This window comes from Sebastes fasciatus, chromosome 6 (assembly GCF_043250625.1).
Source record: "Sebastes fasciatus isolate fSebFas1 chromosome 6, fSebFas1.pri, whole genome shotgun sequence".
In the NCBI taxonomy this organism is placed as follows: domain Eukaryota; kingdom Metazoa; phylum Chordata; class Actinopteri; order Perciformes; family Sebastidae; genus Sebastes; species Sebastes fasciatus.
The window spans coordinates 4,309,603-4,329,204 of record NC_133800.1 but is presented as its reverse complement, the minus strand read 5'-3'; the positions used below and the strand labels follow the sequence as shown (position 1 = coordinate 4,329,204).

Genomic DNA, 19,602 nt, shown 5'->3' with positions numbered 1-19,602 from the left:
GATGCGCAAGTGTGGATTTTCTTTCAGTGCCTGGGACAGTGCTGCTGCTGCACTACTGCACACAAATGCACCTCTACACACAACAAACAGCGATATCCATCTGAGAGTAGCTAATCATAATTAATGTTCAATGTGGAATTATTCCTTATTTCATGGGATATTTTGGGGATTTATACATTCTTATTATTATTACATACTTATTTATAAGAAAGCTTCAGTAGTATTCGGGTCAGCCCGAATAGGATCCACACTAAATGTTGGTATACGCACAAATGAGGAAATGTACATACACCAAAAAACATTCTGATTTGTAAAACCATGCGTACGCCTGCCAGTGTGCAATTTACTTTTATAAATCCCAAATCAATTTGGAATTGTCTGCACAAGGATCAGCCTCATATACCGCCCTCTACACATCCACATTCATTCAACCATAAATGGTCAATGCAAAGCACATGCAAAGTCGTCCCTGAACACTCGTTCCCTCATAATTCTTCCACTCACATAGTCCCAGTGCATCCACCATCCACCGTTCAGCATTATGAGTGTCACCACAATATTTATATGTTTACAGCAATCAGACAAATTTGCTTGGGAAACTTGGCCTACGTCATGATTAGGACTGAAGATATGGAGTGTAACGATTGTCACTGACTTTATTTCCAGACTAATTTACACATTTCATATGTGCAGGTGGTGAAGATGTGCCAGGTGAGGTGACTGGAGGAAGCAGAGAGTGTTTGACAGCCACAGCGGTGTCTCCAATGAGTGCGCCACAGAGCACTGAAGACACAGTATGATACTTGCATCGGATAGCGGTTTTCAGTTGGTCTATGTATACTGTATCTGTCCGTATCAAATCCATTTTCACTGCAGCATTTTACACACAAAAACTATATGAAAACTAGGGGTGGGAAAAAAAAATTTATTCACCTATGTATCGCGATTTTTATTTTATGATTTTGAAATAGATTTTTTTAATGCCAGAATCGATATATTTGCTTCATTTGAGTCTGTGCGGAGGTAGAAGGAAGTTACCACTTTTATTGTTGTAGTCTGAGTAACGTGACGTCATCTCTGTTCCGTATCCGTCAACCAAAACAAACCGCAGCGAGCCGAAACGAGAAAGCAGAAAACGGCAGAGGTTCCACGTGGATACGACCTGCACCCTCACGTGTTAAATCCAAAGTGGTAAACACTACACATCCAGTAAAGTATGGAAACACTTTGGGTTTCACATATTGCCAAGAAAAGCAGAGCTAGACATCACGGCTAAAGCTGCATGCTAACTCTGTAATGGACTGTTAACATTATCGTAACGCGGTAACGTGCGGTTACCAGCCGTCACTCTCATCTCCGTGGTCAAATGGGCCGACGCTACAACTGTAGAGCACCCATACACTGACATTTATGTTAAATGCATTCAAACGGCCCCGATGGAGCTGACCATGGATGGATAAAGAGAACGGAGCTGACGGGAGAGCTAGCGACAAACTTGGTGAAGTTAGCGGAAGTACACACGTCCGGTTTTCAAAATAAGGTGTTAACAAAGGAAACTGTATATACAAAATACATATATGGAAATAAGATTGATTGGACTTGTATTCACCAGAAGTATAAAATATATGTCCCTTATAAATTAAAAAGAAACAATCACTAATTTGTGAGGGAAATGTCTTTATTATTTGTTTTTTAGGGTTGCTGGAAAACATTTAATAAATAAAATGCCTGACAATGACTGATATATTTGACTTTAGGACATCTCCGACTAAATACATGCTGAAAATCTAACATTTTACTGTATCAATGTAGATATTTTCCAAAGTAAAAGTCTCTAGAAATGTATGATTCAACATTTCCCCATGGTGTAGTGTTAAAAAAGTTAACAAAAATCACAATAAATCGTGATATCGAATCACATTACTTGTAGAATCACAATGGTTAAAAATCGCAACACATATCGAATCGGCATCGTGATGCTATCGAATCGGGAGATAGGTGTATCGCTCCAGCCCTAATGAAAACTAAAATCATGCTTGGTGATATATGCACAGTATTATAAGATTATTGAAAATATACATTCTGTTCTGCAGTTCTTTAGTGCTATTTGAGGTTATCTTGGATTTCTACGACCGATGATAATTTCAACAGCTTGAAAGGTGCTTAAGGAATAGTCATAGCTCATTAGCACAAGCACAGATGGTTTGAATGTTTATGATAAAGTGGGATCTATAAGTAACATGAGATATGAGGAATAATTAAATGTGTGAGAGGCATCATTATGTGTATAATGATGCCTCTCACACATTTCAATTTCTACCGTCTGGCTTCAATTCACCGCCTCACCATCCGCATCGCCAATTTCTCCTGTCTACATAATGTACAAACGCGTGGGTCACAGTTTACGTACAGGTGCGCACATTCTCCCACAAAGTCTGTTTTTATACATCACAACTGGAAGGTGGCATTTTGTGCATAAACAACGGTTCCAAACAAGACATTTTAGGATTTTTCTAATAAATAAATTGTGTACCCTGAGACCACCTTTTACGGGAAAAGTTTTCAGAATGGATTTAAGACAAAATAAAGACTTTTAAAAATGCATCAGCTTTCCTACTACGTCACCTTGGCCTCTGGGCATAAAAAGAAACAGAAGTAAAGAAACAAGAACAGAAAGAACAGAATAGTCTGGCTCACAGGTACAAACTGTCTGTACTATACTACAGTCTGAGAGTGGAGATAGTGGGGATAGCAGAGTTTAACCAGAAATAGTTTGACAAAACGAGGTGAGAAGGCCTTTTCTGACGATAAGACCAGATTTTCCCCATCTGATGTTATGACATTCAAAAAAGGCCCAGTCTACTACTGGCATGTTTTGTCTGACACATCAAATAATCTAAGGGTAAGGAGTGAGTGGAAGAAACTAAATATGGGCCTGGCATTAACCAAAGGAACAGGGGGAAATGCAATGTTTTGTTTCAGGTGATCCTTTTTTTTTTACTTTTGTACAAACAAAGGTCAGCATTCTTTCAGAATCAGAATCAGTCTATGTCTACATTACCTTATTTCAGACTTCTGAGGCCCACTAAGAGTGTTGAAACAGCAGAAACCATCCCAACAGAGATTCACAACACAGCTGCAACACTTTTTCAATAACTGGTTTGAATAGATTTGCGTAGGCAGAGGACCAACTACAGGGATCCTATTGACCCAGAGCAAGTTGAACTCCATGCAAATCCGAAGATGTGAATGTGCTTCGCAACAGGAAGCAAATGTTTTTTCGCCGCTTTGCTCGCATAGAATGGAAGCGAACAGGAGGCAAATGTTAATTTTGGATGTGTGACCGTGCCTTCAGGCTGCAGTGACATCAGATCCGGCTGTGCAGTGAAAATACAAGTCCACCAATTCATTTTGACTTGAGGTAGTGTGTTTGGGCTGCGGCTGCGGCTGCGGCTGCGGCTGCGGCTGCGGCTGCGGCTACCACAGGAGGTGCCAAAAAAAACACTACGGCTGAAAAGTAGGAACAGAATCAACTTTTGGACAAACCGACATCACGCTTCGGTGGCCAATCACATAACTGGCGATCCAGAGCTGTACAACCTAGCCATGAGGGAACAAAGTCAGTAATCAGTGCAATCAGTGGGCCATTAAAGTAACTGTCCCACAAGGCCACACAACCCTGCGGCGATTCGCTGCAACGCCTGATCTGGTGTGAATACAGCCAGTCTACAGGAAACCATAACTTGTCCACTGTTAAAAAGGAAATGACAGCAAGGAAATAGAAAGCAACAACGGGAGCCAACAGCAGGTCAACTGGGTCCATTCGACCATTTTTCAAAAAAAAAAAAAAAAAAAAAAAAGATCTGTGGGAAAGGCCCAAGTGTAGTGTTACTGAGCATATGTTCTATGATGCAGTAAAGATACTATGATTTCTATCAGTGATTGCACAAGACTGCTCTCAGGAATTTCACTGAATAAGAAATCAAACATTAGATAAATTAATAGGATAACCAGATATACTGTATGCAGTGCTTAGTGCACCTTGATCTTGCTGAGGAAACAGAAGCTCAATGTGAATTCCCACAAACAGTAATGACAACTGTGTATATTAATCCAAAAGCCAATCCTGACACTGCCACAAGCAGTAGTAGCAGTAGAAGTAGTAGTACAGCATACAGTCCACTTCACACAAGTCTCCCAAATCTTATACCTGGAGATTTTTATCATGTGTTCCTGAAAAAGTTTTTGACAAATTTCTACCAATATGTAACTTGTCCAACCAGGCAGAATAAGATGTTAGATCTCTGTTATGGTACAGTTAAGGGAGCATATAAATCAATGCCCCTGCTCTCCTTAGGTTCTGCCGACCACAACTGTGTGCTCCTTCTCCCCACATAAAAAACTGTCCTAAGGAGAGAAAAAAAAAACAGACCAAAGAGGTTAAATTGTGGTCTGAGGAATCCACTACTTGTCTTCAGGATTGCTTTGACTGTACCGTCTGGGAGATGTTCAGAGACTCTTGCAAGGCTTTAGTTCTTGAGAAACCCCTACCTCAGGTAGAACAAAGCTCAACTGTGTGTTTTCATAACTGGTTGTATAAAAACATTTTACATGACTTAATTGCACATACCTGGTTGGTTTGAACATTCTGACTGAATGAATTGGGAAAAAAAGCAACGATTCATCTTAATTTGAATTATAAATCATTAATAAATTATACAAAGTACATAGTAGACGGGCTATAAACTGGGGTCCTCTGTATTTGCATTTGCTTTGTATAGCCTATTGTTGGTTTTCCATTCAAATCAGTGATATAAATAAGACATTTAGCCTGCTATTCATCATTCCTACTTTTAAGATTTACCTAGTTTCTCCATAGAATACTTTAATGAATAATTCGTACTATCGTAAGTAGGATACAATTAACATAAAAGGTTAAGTTACAATTCGGGGAACGATTTAAAGTGCACTGCACACACAGAGCTTTAATTTTAGCTTGTGTCAGTGACCTCCATCTGCATTGTCCTGTACATTTAAGAAGAGAAGGGCTGTTAAACGTTAAAGATGGAATCCTTCTGGAGAAGCAAAACGGTAAGATCTGCTTTAAGTATTGAAAACAACAGAAAAGAAAAATGTTCCAATGGATTTGCAACTAACATCAAGCTAAACCATAGTAGTTGTAGATGGTGTGTATTGTAAATGTGTCTAATGATGGGTTATATTTTACAATGCTTATAAGGGAAACATCAAGAATTTAACAGACACATTTCTGATCGATTACCATCAACATCTTTAGTATCTATTACTGTTAGCGTTAGCGCTCCCCTGCACAGCTCTAACCAACTTGTAGCCAAGCCTAATGCTGAAGTGGAGGCTATTCATACATAATGCATGATCTCAAGGACATAGATAGCATTACTTCAGAGTCTGAATGAATCAGGGTTTCAAACACATTCTCAAAAGAATCTTGTCACTGCTATTGGGAGAGGGAAAAAAATCAATTGTACTGCCGTGGTATTTGATCGATATGACCACCTAAACTCCATCACACAACAAGAAAGATAAAGACGAGGAGCAGTTGGAGATGTAGGAACCAACACATGTGATCTAAGGGCACACTTAAAGTGCCAAATTACAGGAGGTACTTGACAAGCAGTGGCAACAAGGGTATGCTTTCTGCTTTTGTTTGCAATTACATAACCAGTTCTGGTCCACGTAGACTCCCTGAGGAACAGACGATCATCTTGGCCAGAGGTTTTGAAGATGCAGAAGAAACCAACACAAGGATAAAGCTACATGCCATCCACCTCGCCGAGACATACACAAGAGTCATCGTCAAGTGCAATGACACTGACGTTCTTGTGTTGCTCTCGTATCAAGCAAGTTGCAGCGTGTTTGGATCGGGTTTGATCCAAATGTGTGTCATGCGCTGACAGGCTGATCCAACAAGCAGCTTTTTCAAAATAGGAAAAACAACTGCTTTCACAAAACTACAGAAGCACTTGGAGGAGCTGAAAGGCCGAAGTCACTATGGTTTGAGAACACATCTTGAGGAGTCATCGCCTGTGGCCAACGTTAAGCGCTCATTTTGTACGGCCAGAAGAAGAACAAGAAGAGTATCAGTGTACCAGTCAGGATAAGTTGAGGTACAGTATGTACTGGCATCCACCTCAGACATGCCTGCAGCATGTACTAAGAGCCATGTACCAAACTGCTGTTTGGTGTCACAGCCATCACAAAGAACAGTGTACCAGTCAGGATAAGTTGAGGTACAGTATGTACTGGCTTCCACCTCAGACATGCCTGCAGCATGTACTAAGAGCCATGTACCAAACTGCTGTTTGGTGTCACAGCCATCACAAAGAACAGTGCTTTGGAGTCCTGTGGGGAAAGGTTGGAGGTTGACGGAAGGAGTCATGGAACCAGTGATGTATGAAAAGGTAGCAGCACTACAAGAAGTGCAAGATCGCATTGGATCCTGTGCCTGTGACTTTCTAGAGTGCCCTAACAGAATTATGGATGACAGCGTAGGTGGAGAATGGAACTTATAATGTTGGGTCACATTGTATATCTATACTGTATATAAGTGATTATTCATTTAGGATCCAATTTATGATTCATCTATGATTCTTCCAATTCAATGAGCCAACATTTTCAGTTAAATCATTCAAAGAAAATATAAAAAAACATTCAAACATACATTAAAATATAGAAAAAGTGCATTTAATATAATAAGGAAATGTATATTCAACCTGTTTGCATTAAATGTATGTAGTTTTTGTCTTCATCTATGGTTTGTGTCATTCTCTGCCCATATTTACATAACCCTTTGTATTTGTGTGTTTTAAGTGCTGGCTGCATTAGTTACCTGTTAGGGGGTTGTGACAGAGGGTGAAGAGTCAAATAACCTACTTTTTACGATAAGATAACGGTCTTCAGTACATGTACTTTTTTGGTGATAGGTCTCCTTAATGACAGACAAACACATACCTCTTGGATTTTTTATTTCCTATTCAATTTCCGCCTATAATTCAAATGTGTTTGTGTATGCATTTAAAAAATGGACAAAAGTATTGATGATGCTTTATTGTATGCAATGACTGTCTGCAAACACCCAGTCCAAATTTGGTGACATTCTGATTATTTTTTCCAGAACTACATGTGATAAGGCAGATGCTGTCCTCTTTGGAGAAGCCTACATTTTCACTATTTTCGGAATCAAAACATCAACCAAATAAACTCATTTTACAGTCAAATATTTTTTTATACAACCATACATTTAAAAACTAGACATAAAGTTATGAAAAAGACTCGGTCAAAACAGACTATATGGCTGGACCTTGTATGGTCAGTCTGTTAATTTGTGGACACACAAATAGTCAGTGGTCATGTCTATAATGTTAAATCCAGCGGTAAATGTCCACCAGGTCCGGCGAGGACACTAGGGGACGCACTGCTCCACTCAACTGGCCGTTCAAGCGGTGACGTACCCCCTCGTGGAATGCACCCGATTGGTCCCTGGTTTTCTGCTTGCCGTTTCAAACAGGAAACAACATGGCGGCCTGCTCATAAACTTTCTGTTATAACAGAACCAACATTATTATGGATGGCTTCAGGTCAGACAGTGAGTTTGCCAACGATCTTAATAAATTCTACCTGAGATTTGAATCAGTTTGATTTTAGAGATGAAGTTGAGGGACTCAGATGTAAACCAAAGAACGTTTATTGCCAAGAAGTGAAAGTCAATTGGTCATTCCATTGAAAACATCAGCGCCAACCAGCAGAACTACGCTTCCACTTTGGACTGAAAGCGACTACCGGACGGCAATAAAACATCCGCCTACAAAGTGCCGTTCAAAAGTAAAACAATATTATTTCTATTCTATTGTCATATATTTAATGTCTCAACCGAAATGGCCTGTGTTGGAACAATAAAAATATTATAAATATGCATACTAGTATAATTATTTACTTACTTACTTACTTATTTATTGAACTTTTTTGCTCGGTCGCTTCCCGGAGGAGCATAAAGTGAGCAATGGACATAAATGGAAGTTAGAAAAATCCAGCACACAGATTTTGGGAACAATCTCAAACTTTTTCATGTCAAGGATCTCTAAAATGTAAGTACAATAGACCAAAGACCATTATTACAGCCGTATACAGCTAGCAGGAAGCCGACAGAACCGGATATGTCATATGAGCGTACCGGGCGGTGCAGTCCTGTGAATCTGATGCACGTTCATTACAACAAGGAAAATAACTCCGATTCAGCCATTAGTGAATTTACAACTTTTAGGACATAACGATTTAAATGAGGGCTATTTAAGTGTTCCTATTGGAAAGCTGATTTACCTAAAAAAATTATCCTCTGATTTACAGATATCTCTTTATATGTCCATGGCCAGAGAGTCTTTGGCGTTTTCAGTCCAAAATGGCAGCAGCGCTATTGTCAAAAAACACCACAGTTTCGTCTCTTTGCTTTATGTAAACTTAAAGACAACCAGCATTTCGTCCTGGAGCAGAGAGAGGTTGAAATGGACTTCCTTTCTCTAAACATAAACAAGAGCCCTGGTCCTGACAACATCTGTGGCCAATTGCTGAAGTCTTGTGCAAGTCAGTTAAGTTCTATCTTTTATGATATTTTCAACATGTCTCTGAGCCTACAACGTGTACCTAACCTGTGGAAGCAGGCTCAGATCATCCCTGTTCCTAAAGCCAGCAGCACCAAAGCTTTTAACGACTGAAGGCCGGTCGCCCACACTTCTCTCGTAATGAAAATCTTTGAAAAGTTTGTGAAGACAGAGCTGAGTAAGGGGAACCGAGCATGCACTCGACCCTATACAATTTGCCTATAGGGCACATAGAGGAGTTGAGGATAATACAATCATCCAACTTAACCTTTTTGTTTAAACACCTCGGGGAATAAACCCATGATACATTGCTATTTATTGATTTTTCTTGGGTGAAAGTGAACGTCAATTTATCAGATTCATTATGTTCTTCGACTGGCTCACCCCAGGGCTGTGTTCTCTCACCCATGTGCCATAGTAAGCATGAAAACAGGACTATATTGAAGTTTCTGCTGAGTCTGCTACACGAAAATGAGTTCAGTCATTGATGAGTTTGTCACATGGAACGACGGACCTTTCTTGGAGCTAAACATATCCCAGACAAAAGGATATAATTATAGAATAGGATATATATTAAGATTTGCCATCCACTACATGAATTTTAAAGTCTGAATTCTAACTTTGCTGGATCTTGTTAGTTCAAGCCCTGGAAAAAAATAACGCTCCAAACGTACACTAAATTTTGGAGAGGAAAAACTGACACGGCCATTTTCAAAGGGGTCCCTTGACCTCTGACCTCCAGATATGTGAATGAAAATGGGTTCTATGGGTACCCACGAGTCTCCCCTTTACAGATATGCCCACTTTATGATAATCACATGCAGTTTGGGGCAAGTCATAGTCAAGTCAGCACACTGACACACTGACAGCTGTTGTTGCCTGTTGGGCTGCAGTTTGCCATATTATGATTTTAGCATATTTTCTATGCTAAATGCAGTACCTGTGAGGGTTTCTGGACAATATTTGTCATTGTTTTGTGTTGTTAATTGATTTCCAATAATAAATCTATACATATATTTGTATAAAGCAGCATATTTGCCCACTCCCATGTTGATAAGAGTATTAAATACTTGACAAATCTCCCTTTAAGGTACATTTTGAACAGATAAAAAATGTGTGCTTAATTTGCGATTAATCGTGATTAACTATGGACAATCATGTGATTAATCGCATTTTTTCGATTGATAGTCTTAGTTACTATATAAAACCCAATGTTTTATATCGAAACATTTAATATATATATATTTTATATCTTATGTTTATTTTCTTCTGTTATCCAGTGTTTTTGTGTATTTTTATTTTCTAATATTTGCATATTTTTTCTTAAAGTTTTCATAGATACAGTATATAGCTAGAAACATATAAACGCAGTGACTTCAGATCCACTGAATGTATTAAACACCAGATGTAATGAACTACGTACAGTAAGTACAGCACTGCCTCATAATGGTGACAGGTCACACAGTGCTGTCCAATCCCTTATTGCACTGCACATCTGGTCCGAGCTCCCAGCTGATGTTGTGATGTTACAGGTCGATCAGGTGGGATATTTAGTTTGAGCATGAAGTGACGGAGGAGCCATCACTGAGTTTATAAGGTTACATGCTAGGAGGAGTCGGGCTCCCTGCTGGACCCGTGTTCACTCTCAAAGTAACTTAACTCACAGTAGAGCAACACGTCCAGACGTCCCTGAAACAACCCAGCTGAGTGTGTTACACCAGTACTCACTTTAAGCGCGGTGTCATCATGGTGCTCGGTACCGTAGTTAGCCAGCAGACTGGAGGCTAACATCTTGACTGAGTGATGTGATGTGTGGCGACGCTGAGTCCTGCTCGTCCTCCTGCTTTAGACGATCTACAAAGACAAACTTATTTAAATAATAAATACAAAAACAATAATAGTTTCACCCGCCGCTCGGTTTCTGGTCTAAAAACTGGTGAATTCAACCTGTAAAGTTAGTCAAACACGCAGTAGGTCGGTGGGTAACTTCCAGCTTCCTGAAGTTAGTAGTAGTTCGTTGACGTCATCCTGATTTGATGGCGCTGATTGGCTGCAGAGAAGGCGTGGCGTGAGCTCTTTTTTTCCTGCTAAAATAGTCATGTCTAGAAGGTAACCCGCAAATTGTAAAATCTCGCGAGATTTGATTCCTATCTTAACCGTAACCATTTGAGGTCAATGGGGTCAATGTTTTACCATAACCATCTCGCGAGAGTTTTGCAATTTGCATGTTACCTTCTAACCACGACCAAAATATTGTCCATGGATGTGGTGTGGGTGGACAAAATAATAGAACTACCTTGTTGAGCCTTGCAACAAATACAACATTCAGCTGCATTTCAAAGTACTTTGCAGATTACGACTTTTCATACTAAAATTATAATCACGTTATGAAATATGATGCATTTTACTGTATGTTAAACTACCAAACAGTAATTAAAATTAGCTCCACCTTGACCAGCTGCAACATAAAATGCCACTTACATGTAAATTCATTGGTAATAATATATACATATATATGTATATATATATATATATATGTATATATATATATATATATATATATATATATATATATATATGTACATATATGTATATATATATGTACATATATATATATATATATATATGTATATATATATATATATATATATATATATGTATATATATATACATATATATATGTATATATATATACATATATATATATATGTATATATATATACATCTCATTTCTCTGTAGGGTCCTTTCCATAATTTTGTCAGTAACTATAATAACAATCTGAGCATGTCAGTGGCAATAACAAGCACTTTTAGTGGACGTAAACTGACGATGCCAGGTTGCCCCAAATGTTACATCACAGCTTGTTTAGCTACTGACATCTGCAGCGATCTCCCTCAATACTGGACCAATTTCAAAACGTGTTGTCCCCACACTTAGACACAAAAACATGGAAAAATAGGGTCCAGGTTGAAAAATACCAAAGTTATCTTTTAAGTTATTGTCAGTGTAGTGGCTTTCAATAAGTCACTGTGGTGCTGCTATGTCGGGGGAATTTATCTGAAATGCGGCGTAGGCATCGGCTGGGTAACGCACAAACCAACAATGTCCAGATGTTTACCTTTGCTGTTGGCCTCTTAGGGATAGGATAAGATAGGATAGGATAGGATAGGATAGGATAGGATTGGATTGGATAGGATAGGATAGGATAGGATAGGATAGGATAGGATAGGATAGGATAGGATAGGATAGGATAGGATTGGATAGGATAGGATAGGATAGCACTTTATCTATCCCCGTGGGGAAATTGCAGTTGCACAGCAGCACAGATTCTAACAGAAATAGAAATAAGAGCATGAAATAAGACAGGGCATACAATAAATATGAGTAAAAATACCCAAACGATAAGAACACTAGTAAAAGTTAAATGTTATAAAAAATAAATAAATATGTGCATTATAAGTTATGTGCACTGGTATGCATCAGCAAATTGCAAAACAGAATGAACAGTAGCAGTAGTGCAAACATTATATCCACATGAACAAGAAAAACAAAAAGAATACAAAAACAGACGGTGTCAGAGACCACCGAGTTGGCCGAGACTGAGGTCATTGATCACGTCAGTTGGTATTGTACAGCCGGATGGCTGTTCGCGAAAAGAAGACCTCAGAAGGATGAGTGGGTTGCTGAAGGAGCTTCTTAACCCATTCATCTCCTCATAGAGGACAAACAGTATGTTCTTGATCTTAGACCTCATCCTCCCCTCAGCCACCTCCTCCAGGCTGTCAAGGTGCACTCCTAAAACAGAGCCCGTCTTCCTGACCAGTTTGTTGAGTCTGTTTGCATCACCAGCCTTAATGCCGCCTCCCCAACACACAACTGCAAAAAAAGAGTACACTGGCCACCAGACTCATAAAACACGCGTAGCAGCCTGGTACACACGTCAAATGACCGAAGTCTCCTCAGGAAGTACAGTCTGCTCTGTCCCTTCCTCTTAATTTTATGGCTTACAAAGTTAATTGTTGACTCTGAATGTCCCGTAGGTGTGAATGTGAGCGTGAATGGTTGTCTGTCTCTACGTGTCAGCCCTGTGATAGTCTGGCAACCTGTCCAGGATGTACCCCGCCTTCACCCAATATCAGCTGGGATCGGCTCCACCCCCCCGAACCATGGATAGGATAAGCGGTTACAGATAATGGATGGGGAAAGTTTATTTCATCCAGGTAACATAAGCAACGACACAGTAAGGTAGCTTAACCAATTGAAGTCACCGCTATGCTACCTGCTGACACCATGGCCACGGTCAAAAACGGTATGCCACACCTAACATGCAACACACCTGGCTGCATTACCCTTCCCGTAAAAAATGCAGTCTCATTATAGGTGACTGCCACCCGGTGTACAAAAAATGTATTACACCAAATAAACACAAAGGCAAACAATTAATAATAAATGGCTCTTACAGTCAGGTTTAGTTTTTGGAAATGCTTTCTGTTCGGTAGTAATAATCATAATTACACTAATCTCAACCTGGGGATCTTCTTTATAGCTGAACCATTACAAGCAATGCAGAACAAGATCAAACACAGCGGCAAAAACAAGCACTTTTACTGGACGTAGACGGTGACGTCGCCATGGTTGCTGCAAATAATTACCTTGCTGTTTAGCGGCTGGCGGTTGCAGCGTTCTCCCTCAACACTGGACCAATTTCAGAAAAAGCTGTCTCCATTAGTCACTTATAGACACAAAAACATGGGAAAATATAGGGTCCAGGTTGAAAAATACTTTTCCCTTGAAATACATATAAAATGTCACTGTATGTATGTTTCTGTGCTGTATACTTTAGGTCAGTATCAGTACCGTACAGGCCTCACATTCCCCCTGATATAGGGGATTATATTTAAAAAATGTGGTCATGGATGGAACCTGTGGGAGCTTGTGACCAAAGCTTCAATCATTGCTTAAGGAACAGGTTAAGCAGAAACTCATGTGAACTTGAAAGTGCAACCAGTGATCCAGGTATCAGATGAAGAACTATTTATAGCCTTAAGTTATGTTTGTCATAAGGGGTGGCAGTAGCTTAAAAGAAATGGAGCTGGTATGTGACCAGAGGGTATCTGATTGAAATGCATTCATCAAATGGAAAGATAGGCTTCTACAGGCAGGGCATCAAACTTAAAAGCATCTTGTTACTTTCACTTTCTTCTCTTGTGCAAATGATAAAGTGAAAATCTCTCATGTGAGCTCTCATTTGTAATCAGTTGTACTGTGTCTTTAAACTAGGGCTGTTAATCGATTCAAACATTTAAATCGCAATTAACCCTCCGAGACCTGCGGCATCGCAGGCGATCCCAACCGACTTTACTGTCTTTCAGAAGCTATAGCAGGTTCAGTTTTAGAGCTAGAGTGAAGGTAGAGATTTCATATGAAAAGAAAGAAAACATTAAAAATCCATTGGTAGCCTCACAACCATGTCATGCTAGCTGGTTGGGAAGGAGGCTAAATAACGCTACAAGGTTAGGCTACATTTTGACGAGGAAAAACTGACCTTGACCTCTGACCTCAAGATATGTGAATGAAAATGGGTTCTCTTTGTACCCACGAGTCTCCCCTTTACAGACATGCCCACTTTATGATAATCACAGTTAGTCCCCATAGTAGCCATTTCATTGTAGTGAGACCATTTTTTAAAACTTGACCTCACTGTATAAAATGACCTGTGGTGACCTCTAGGATAATCACAGCCTCATGACACTTTACAGCCACAAACTAGAGACCTAGAGCATTCAGAGGATGGATGACTTTCCTAGCTAAATTGCCAATAAGGGGGTTTCAGAGCAGTTAAACAACAGAAGTGCTCCCCATCCAATCGCTGAAAAATGCAGTTCTTGCAGAAATCTCCAAATGTCAAAAGTTTTTGATATACGCTCAAATCATAACATGGCAAACTGCGGCCCAACGGGCAGACTGACATTTCCTTAACGGATGATAAAGTGGTGGATCTGACTTTATTAGGCTGTAGCCTGCATTACATTTTAAATATTCAGCTTTAATCTGATGGGGGTCAAAACACAGGAGCTACAGCAGAACTGAAGATGAAAACTAAAAGAATATATAGACATAGAGACATGATTGTAAGCTCACAATCTGATCCAGTAATAATGTGTTTGGTGATTTGCACTTGAAAGACTAAAATTAGTAGATCTTAAATTGTAGACATCTATTTGGATCTTGGCTCAATGGCATTCAGAGGTTTTATTTCAGCTATTTCAACAAATGTTGTAAATTGAATCACTGAAATGCTGTTAAAACACATTCAGACTATATGCAGTCTATTTAAAAGCTCACTTTCTCACTCCATTCTGCAGCTGAACCACGATCCTGCCCACTCAGAAATATTCGAATATAATCTCTAATATTATAGGAATCATGTTCCATCAGTGCGACCAATCACACCATGAGAGATAATTAATTCATTGATCCTACGTGTCTAAAGCTTTGTACCGATTTTCACAATTTAAACTGAGATTACACATCATGTGCAATGAACATTTTAGTGGAACTGCTCTGAGTCAAAGAAGGACATGCAGAGGTTTTATTCTGAGCTGAGTCACTTGATGCTATGTAATATTTGAACATGAGGGCAAAAAATGCTGTTCAAACAAATGACAGCACATAAAAAGCGGTAACTTTAGATAGTTACAAACTAATATCCAACTGGGATTTTGATTCTGCCGTACAGTTAACCTTCGATATGCTTTGATGCAGACTGAATCAATGAGGAAACAGCGTGTCTGGCTCTGTGGGGAGGAGACAGAGAGGACCTCAGGTTGATTGATAAAGAAAACCTGCCAGCGAGCAGGTTACCTCTCTTCCTGGAACAGAAAATCCAGAGTTTCCCTCATCTCAGGTTTAACAAAGTCAGAGTTTTCACTAATCCCGCTTTCTGAAACAGGGCCCTGGTTGTGGTGCCAGCTATGACAGGCTTTTCCAAGGCCCTTTATCGGCTGCTCAGGACAAAGGTAATGTCATATGACCTTTTCCTTTCAATGAAACCGCCCCGCTTGTGCAGAGAAATATTATAATATAAATGTTTCTGATGCGAATATTAATCAGAGAGATCACAAACTGTAAACGGTGTTTGAGAGAGACACCGCACTTTGTAGTCAGGTCATACTTGCCAACCCTCACGATTTTCCTGAGAGACTCACGTTTTTCATTGCCCTCTCCTGGTTATGGCAATATTTCACACCTTGTTTTTCCTTTTTGTTATCTCAACATGTTGCTGGCACTGTACAACGTGTATAAGCCCTACTGTTTCCACCTGGAAAACAATACAGTTTCACCATAATGACTTTTCCTGGCGGAAGAGAGCTGCTTGCGACACAACATTGGCACATAAGGGCCTTCAGTGAGTGAGTGATGGAAAGAAAAATTGAGGGTACTAAGAGAAAGAAATACTCAAGCAGGTACAAAAAATAATGAATGAAATAAAAACTGATGAATAGCCTATTAGTTTATACCAGAGATTCAAACAAGTTCACACCAGAGGGACAAATTATTCTGTATTCTTTCCTGAGAATTAAAAGTGGGTCTACTTAACGTAAAAATGTTGCAGTGTACTTATTATTTTACCCCCAGAAAACCCCACTTTGGTTTTGAAATCCTCCCTTTTTTTGATCAGCCCCATTGTCACCGATACCCGATACAGCTATTCGAGTCAGTACCGGCCCGATATCCAATGTCAGTATTGGTGCATCCGTACAATGCAGCGCATTTTGGAAGCTGAATAAAGTTTGCAATGTATACAATGCCTGAGATAAAAACAATATCCATAGACTATAATGAATTATTTAACTGATAATGAATTTTAAGATGTAAATTTGATTGGATTTGTATTGTTTAGAGTGGCAGAGTCAATAGTTGTCTATGTTAGTTTATTGAAAGTGTAAAAACATTTAAAGACAATTAAAAAATCAATCAGAGCAACAAATTACACAAAGGCTTAATGTAAATTGCAAAGATAAAAAAAACATATACAAATTAAACGTTTAGAAAAAAATCAGCAAAATGTCACACAAAAATTAACAAAAAATACAAATGTATTTTGTACTTAATTTCATGAAAATTTCAAAATACATAAACTTATTCAGACAAATAATGTGCTAGTTATTATATTTTTTCATCCTCTATTTCTTCCAATCACTCTGATAATGAGAATGTCTAATATATTTCCTAAATGTCCCCTGTGGGTGTGAAAGACATAGGAAATGAATAGAATGGAGAAGCATTTAGTGAGGACAAAGTATGGGAGTGCTGTAAGCTCTCATGCTGAGTGGCATGATTGCCACTGTGAGTATATCTATATAGAGGTAAACAACTAATTGACCTATACAAAGGACGTCTATGAGATTGTTTTCAAATTGTAATAGCTCAGAAAGTATAAAAGTTTGCAATTAAAAGGTCACAGCTTCCGTCTTCACAGAATTCTGCACAGTTTGACGTATCACCAAGGTAACATAGAAGCTGTAGGAGGAGATACAAGTCAAAGAAGTACAGTTTTTTTTTATCTGACATGTCGCTTTATGCTAATTTAGTCCAATGAGTCCAATTTTCAGCTTTGCCCAATACCTGGTCGTCTAATGGTTAGACGGAGACCTGGAGAGGCCTACAAGCCTCAGTGTCTCGCACCTACTGTGAAAGTTGGTGATGATCTAGGGGTGCTTCAGCAAGGCTGGAATCAGGCAGATTTGTCTTTGTACTTTGGCTTGATTCATGCGTCCTTCACAAAGTTGTCCTGGAACAAAACTTGCTTCCTTCTGCTCTGACAATGTTCCCCAACTCTGAGGAGTGTTTTTTCCAGCAGGACAATGCTCCATGCCACACAGCCAGGTCAGTGAAGGTGTGGATGAAGGACCACCAGATCAGGACCCTGTCATGGCCAGCCCAATCTCCAGACCTGAATCCCATTGAAAACCTCTGGAATGTGATCAAGAGGAAGATGGATGGTCACAAGCCCTCAAACAAAGCCCAGCTGAGGAGTGGCATAAAGTCACCCAACAGCCATGTGAAAGACTGGTGGAGAGCATGCCAAGACGCATGAAAGCTGTGATTGTAAATCAAGGTTATTCCACCAAAATATTGATTTCTGAACTCTTCATAAGATAAAACATTAGTATTGTGTTGTTTAAAAATGAATATGAACTTGTTTTCTTTGCATTATTCCAGATCTGAAAACACTGCGTCTTTTTTGTTATTTTGACCAGTTGTCATTTTCTGCAAATAAATGCTCTAAATGACAATATTTTTATTTGAAATTTGGGAGAAATGTTGTCAGTAGTTTATAGAATAAAACAACAATGTTCATTTTACTCAAACACATACCAATAAATAGTGAAACCAGAGAAACTGATAATTTTGAAGTGGTCTCTTAATTTTTCCAGAGCTGTATATATTTTTTAAGTTACAGGTGAGGTAAAAACAGCACAGAGAACTGTAAGAACTAAGTAAGGGAACATGCGTGTGGTTGATGTTTACAGCAAATAAAGTCAAACAGAGCCCATGAGCTGAAAGAACAGAAGACTTAACGTGATTCATCCACATACTGCGAGAACCGTGAGCCTTCTTGAAAAGTACACATCTGTTTAATCAACGAGCATGCAGTGCACATTAAAGGCATTGATCCTTGTGACCATCTGCTCCGGTTGTTTACTCTGATGGATGCATCAGCACAAAAGATGGCAGACAGAGGAAGGCAGACAGACACTGAAGGTGTAGTGAAACAGGGAAATATACTCTTGGGGAATTAGTACTTAATAGCATAATTGAACAGAAGCTGGCATCATGGTAACCACAGGAAAACAAGAACTTTTATGATGAATTTCTCTGAGGCCTTGCAATGGCTGTCGGTCGGTCCACCGCCTTGGTCCAGATTGAAATCTCTCAACTATTTGATGGATTGCCACAACATTTTGTACAGACATTCATGGTCCTTAGAGATTGAGACTTTTCCTGCATAGATAGTGCCACAATGGGGTTGACATGTTTTGGCTTTTAGTTAAATATCTTAATAACTACTGAAATTTGGAACAGACATGCATGGTTCCCAGAGGATGGTATCCTAAGGACTTTTCCTCCACCGTGCACGATACCACATTATTGATTTTTGTTTCAACAACGATTGGATGAATTTCTTTGACATGTGGTCAAAGAGTATAGAAGCAAAGAGGCAAAACTCCGGTGCTCTTTTGACAAGAGCCACTAGATGATGCAGCGGTAGCGCTGCTACCATTTTGGACTGGAAAAGCCAATGAGTCTGTGGCCATGGATGTATAAAGAGACGTCTGTAAATCAGAGGATCATTTTTTTTATAGGCAAATCAACGTCCCAGTACAACACTTGTATAGCCCTCATTTAAATCATTAAAATAACCTAACAGCTGAATCCAGAGTTATTTTCCTCAGCGTAATGAACATGCATCAGACCAACGGGACTGCACCGCCCTGCACGCATGATATATCCGGTTCTGCCAGCTTCCTGCTAGCTGTATGTTGCTGTAATAATGGATATATTGGCTGTAATTCATTACTTTTATTATGTTATAATACACCCATGGGCTGTATGCTGTCAGCCTGTACCCTTCGTGGATGTATTATTAACGTCTCTGTTCCCAAACAACCGGCTATCGGCCAGTAGCTAGTAGTGCTAGTAGAATGACATTAACAGAATTTAATGGAGTTGTAGGTTATTTACTAACACGCAGGGCAAAAGCACAGGACACAACCTCTTATACATCCATGGTCTGTGGTCTATTGGACTCCATTTTGGATCCTTGACATGAAAAACGTTGAGATTGCTCTCAAAATCTGTGTGCTGGATTTTTCTAACTTCCATTTGTGTCTATCGCTCACTTTATGCTCCTCTGGGAAGCGGTTGGTCAAAAAAGTTTGAAAAATCAATAAGTAAGTAAAT

At 39.3% G+C, this 19,602-nt stretch overlaps 1 protein-coding gene across 1 annotated transcript in view; it reads right to left on the bottom strand.

The window, feature by feature from the left end:
* The window catches only part of hk2 (hexokinase 2), a 70,482-nt gene extending 59,773 nt beyond the window's left edge, over positions 1-10,709 (bottom strand). Inside the window, exons 1-2 of the mRNA XM_074637255.1 lie at positions 10,581-10,709; positions 10,362-10,487 (exon numbers count right to left, since the gene is read on the bottom strand). Of these exons, the coding sequence (XP_074493356.1) occupies positions 10,362-10,424 (63 nt within the window). The 5' untranslated portion in view covers positions 10,425-10,487; positions 10,581-10,709. The remainder of the gene's footprint in view (positions 1-10,361; positions 10,488-10,580) is intronic.
* Between the last annotated feature and the right edge of the window lie 8,893 nt (positions 10,710-19,602).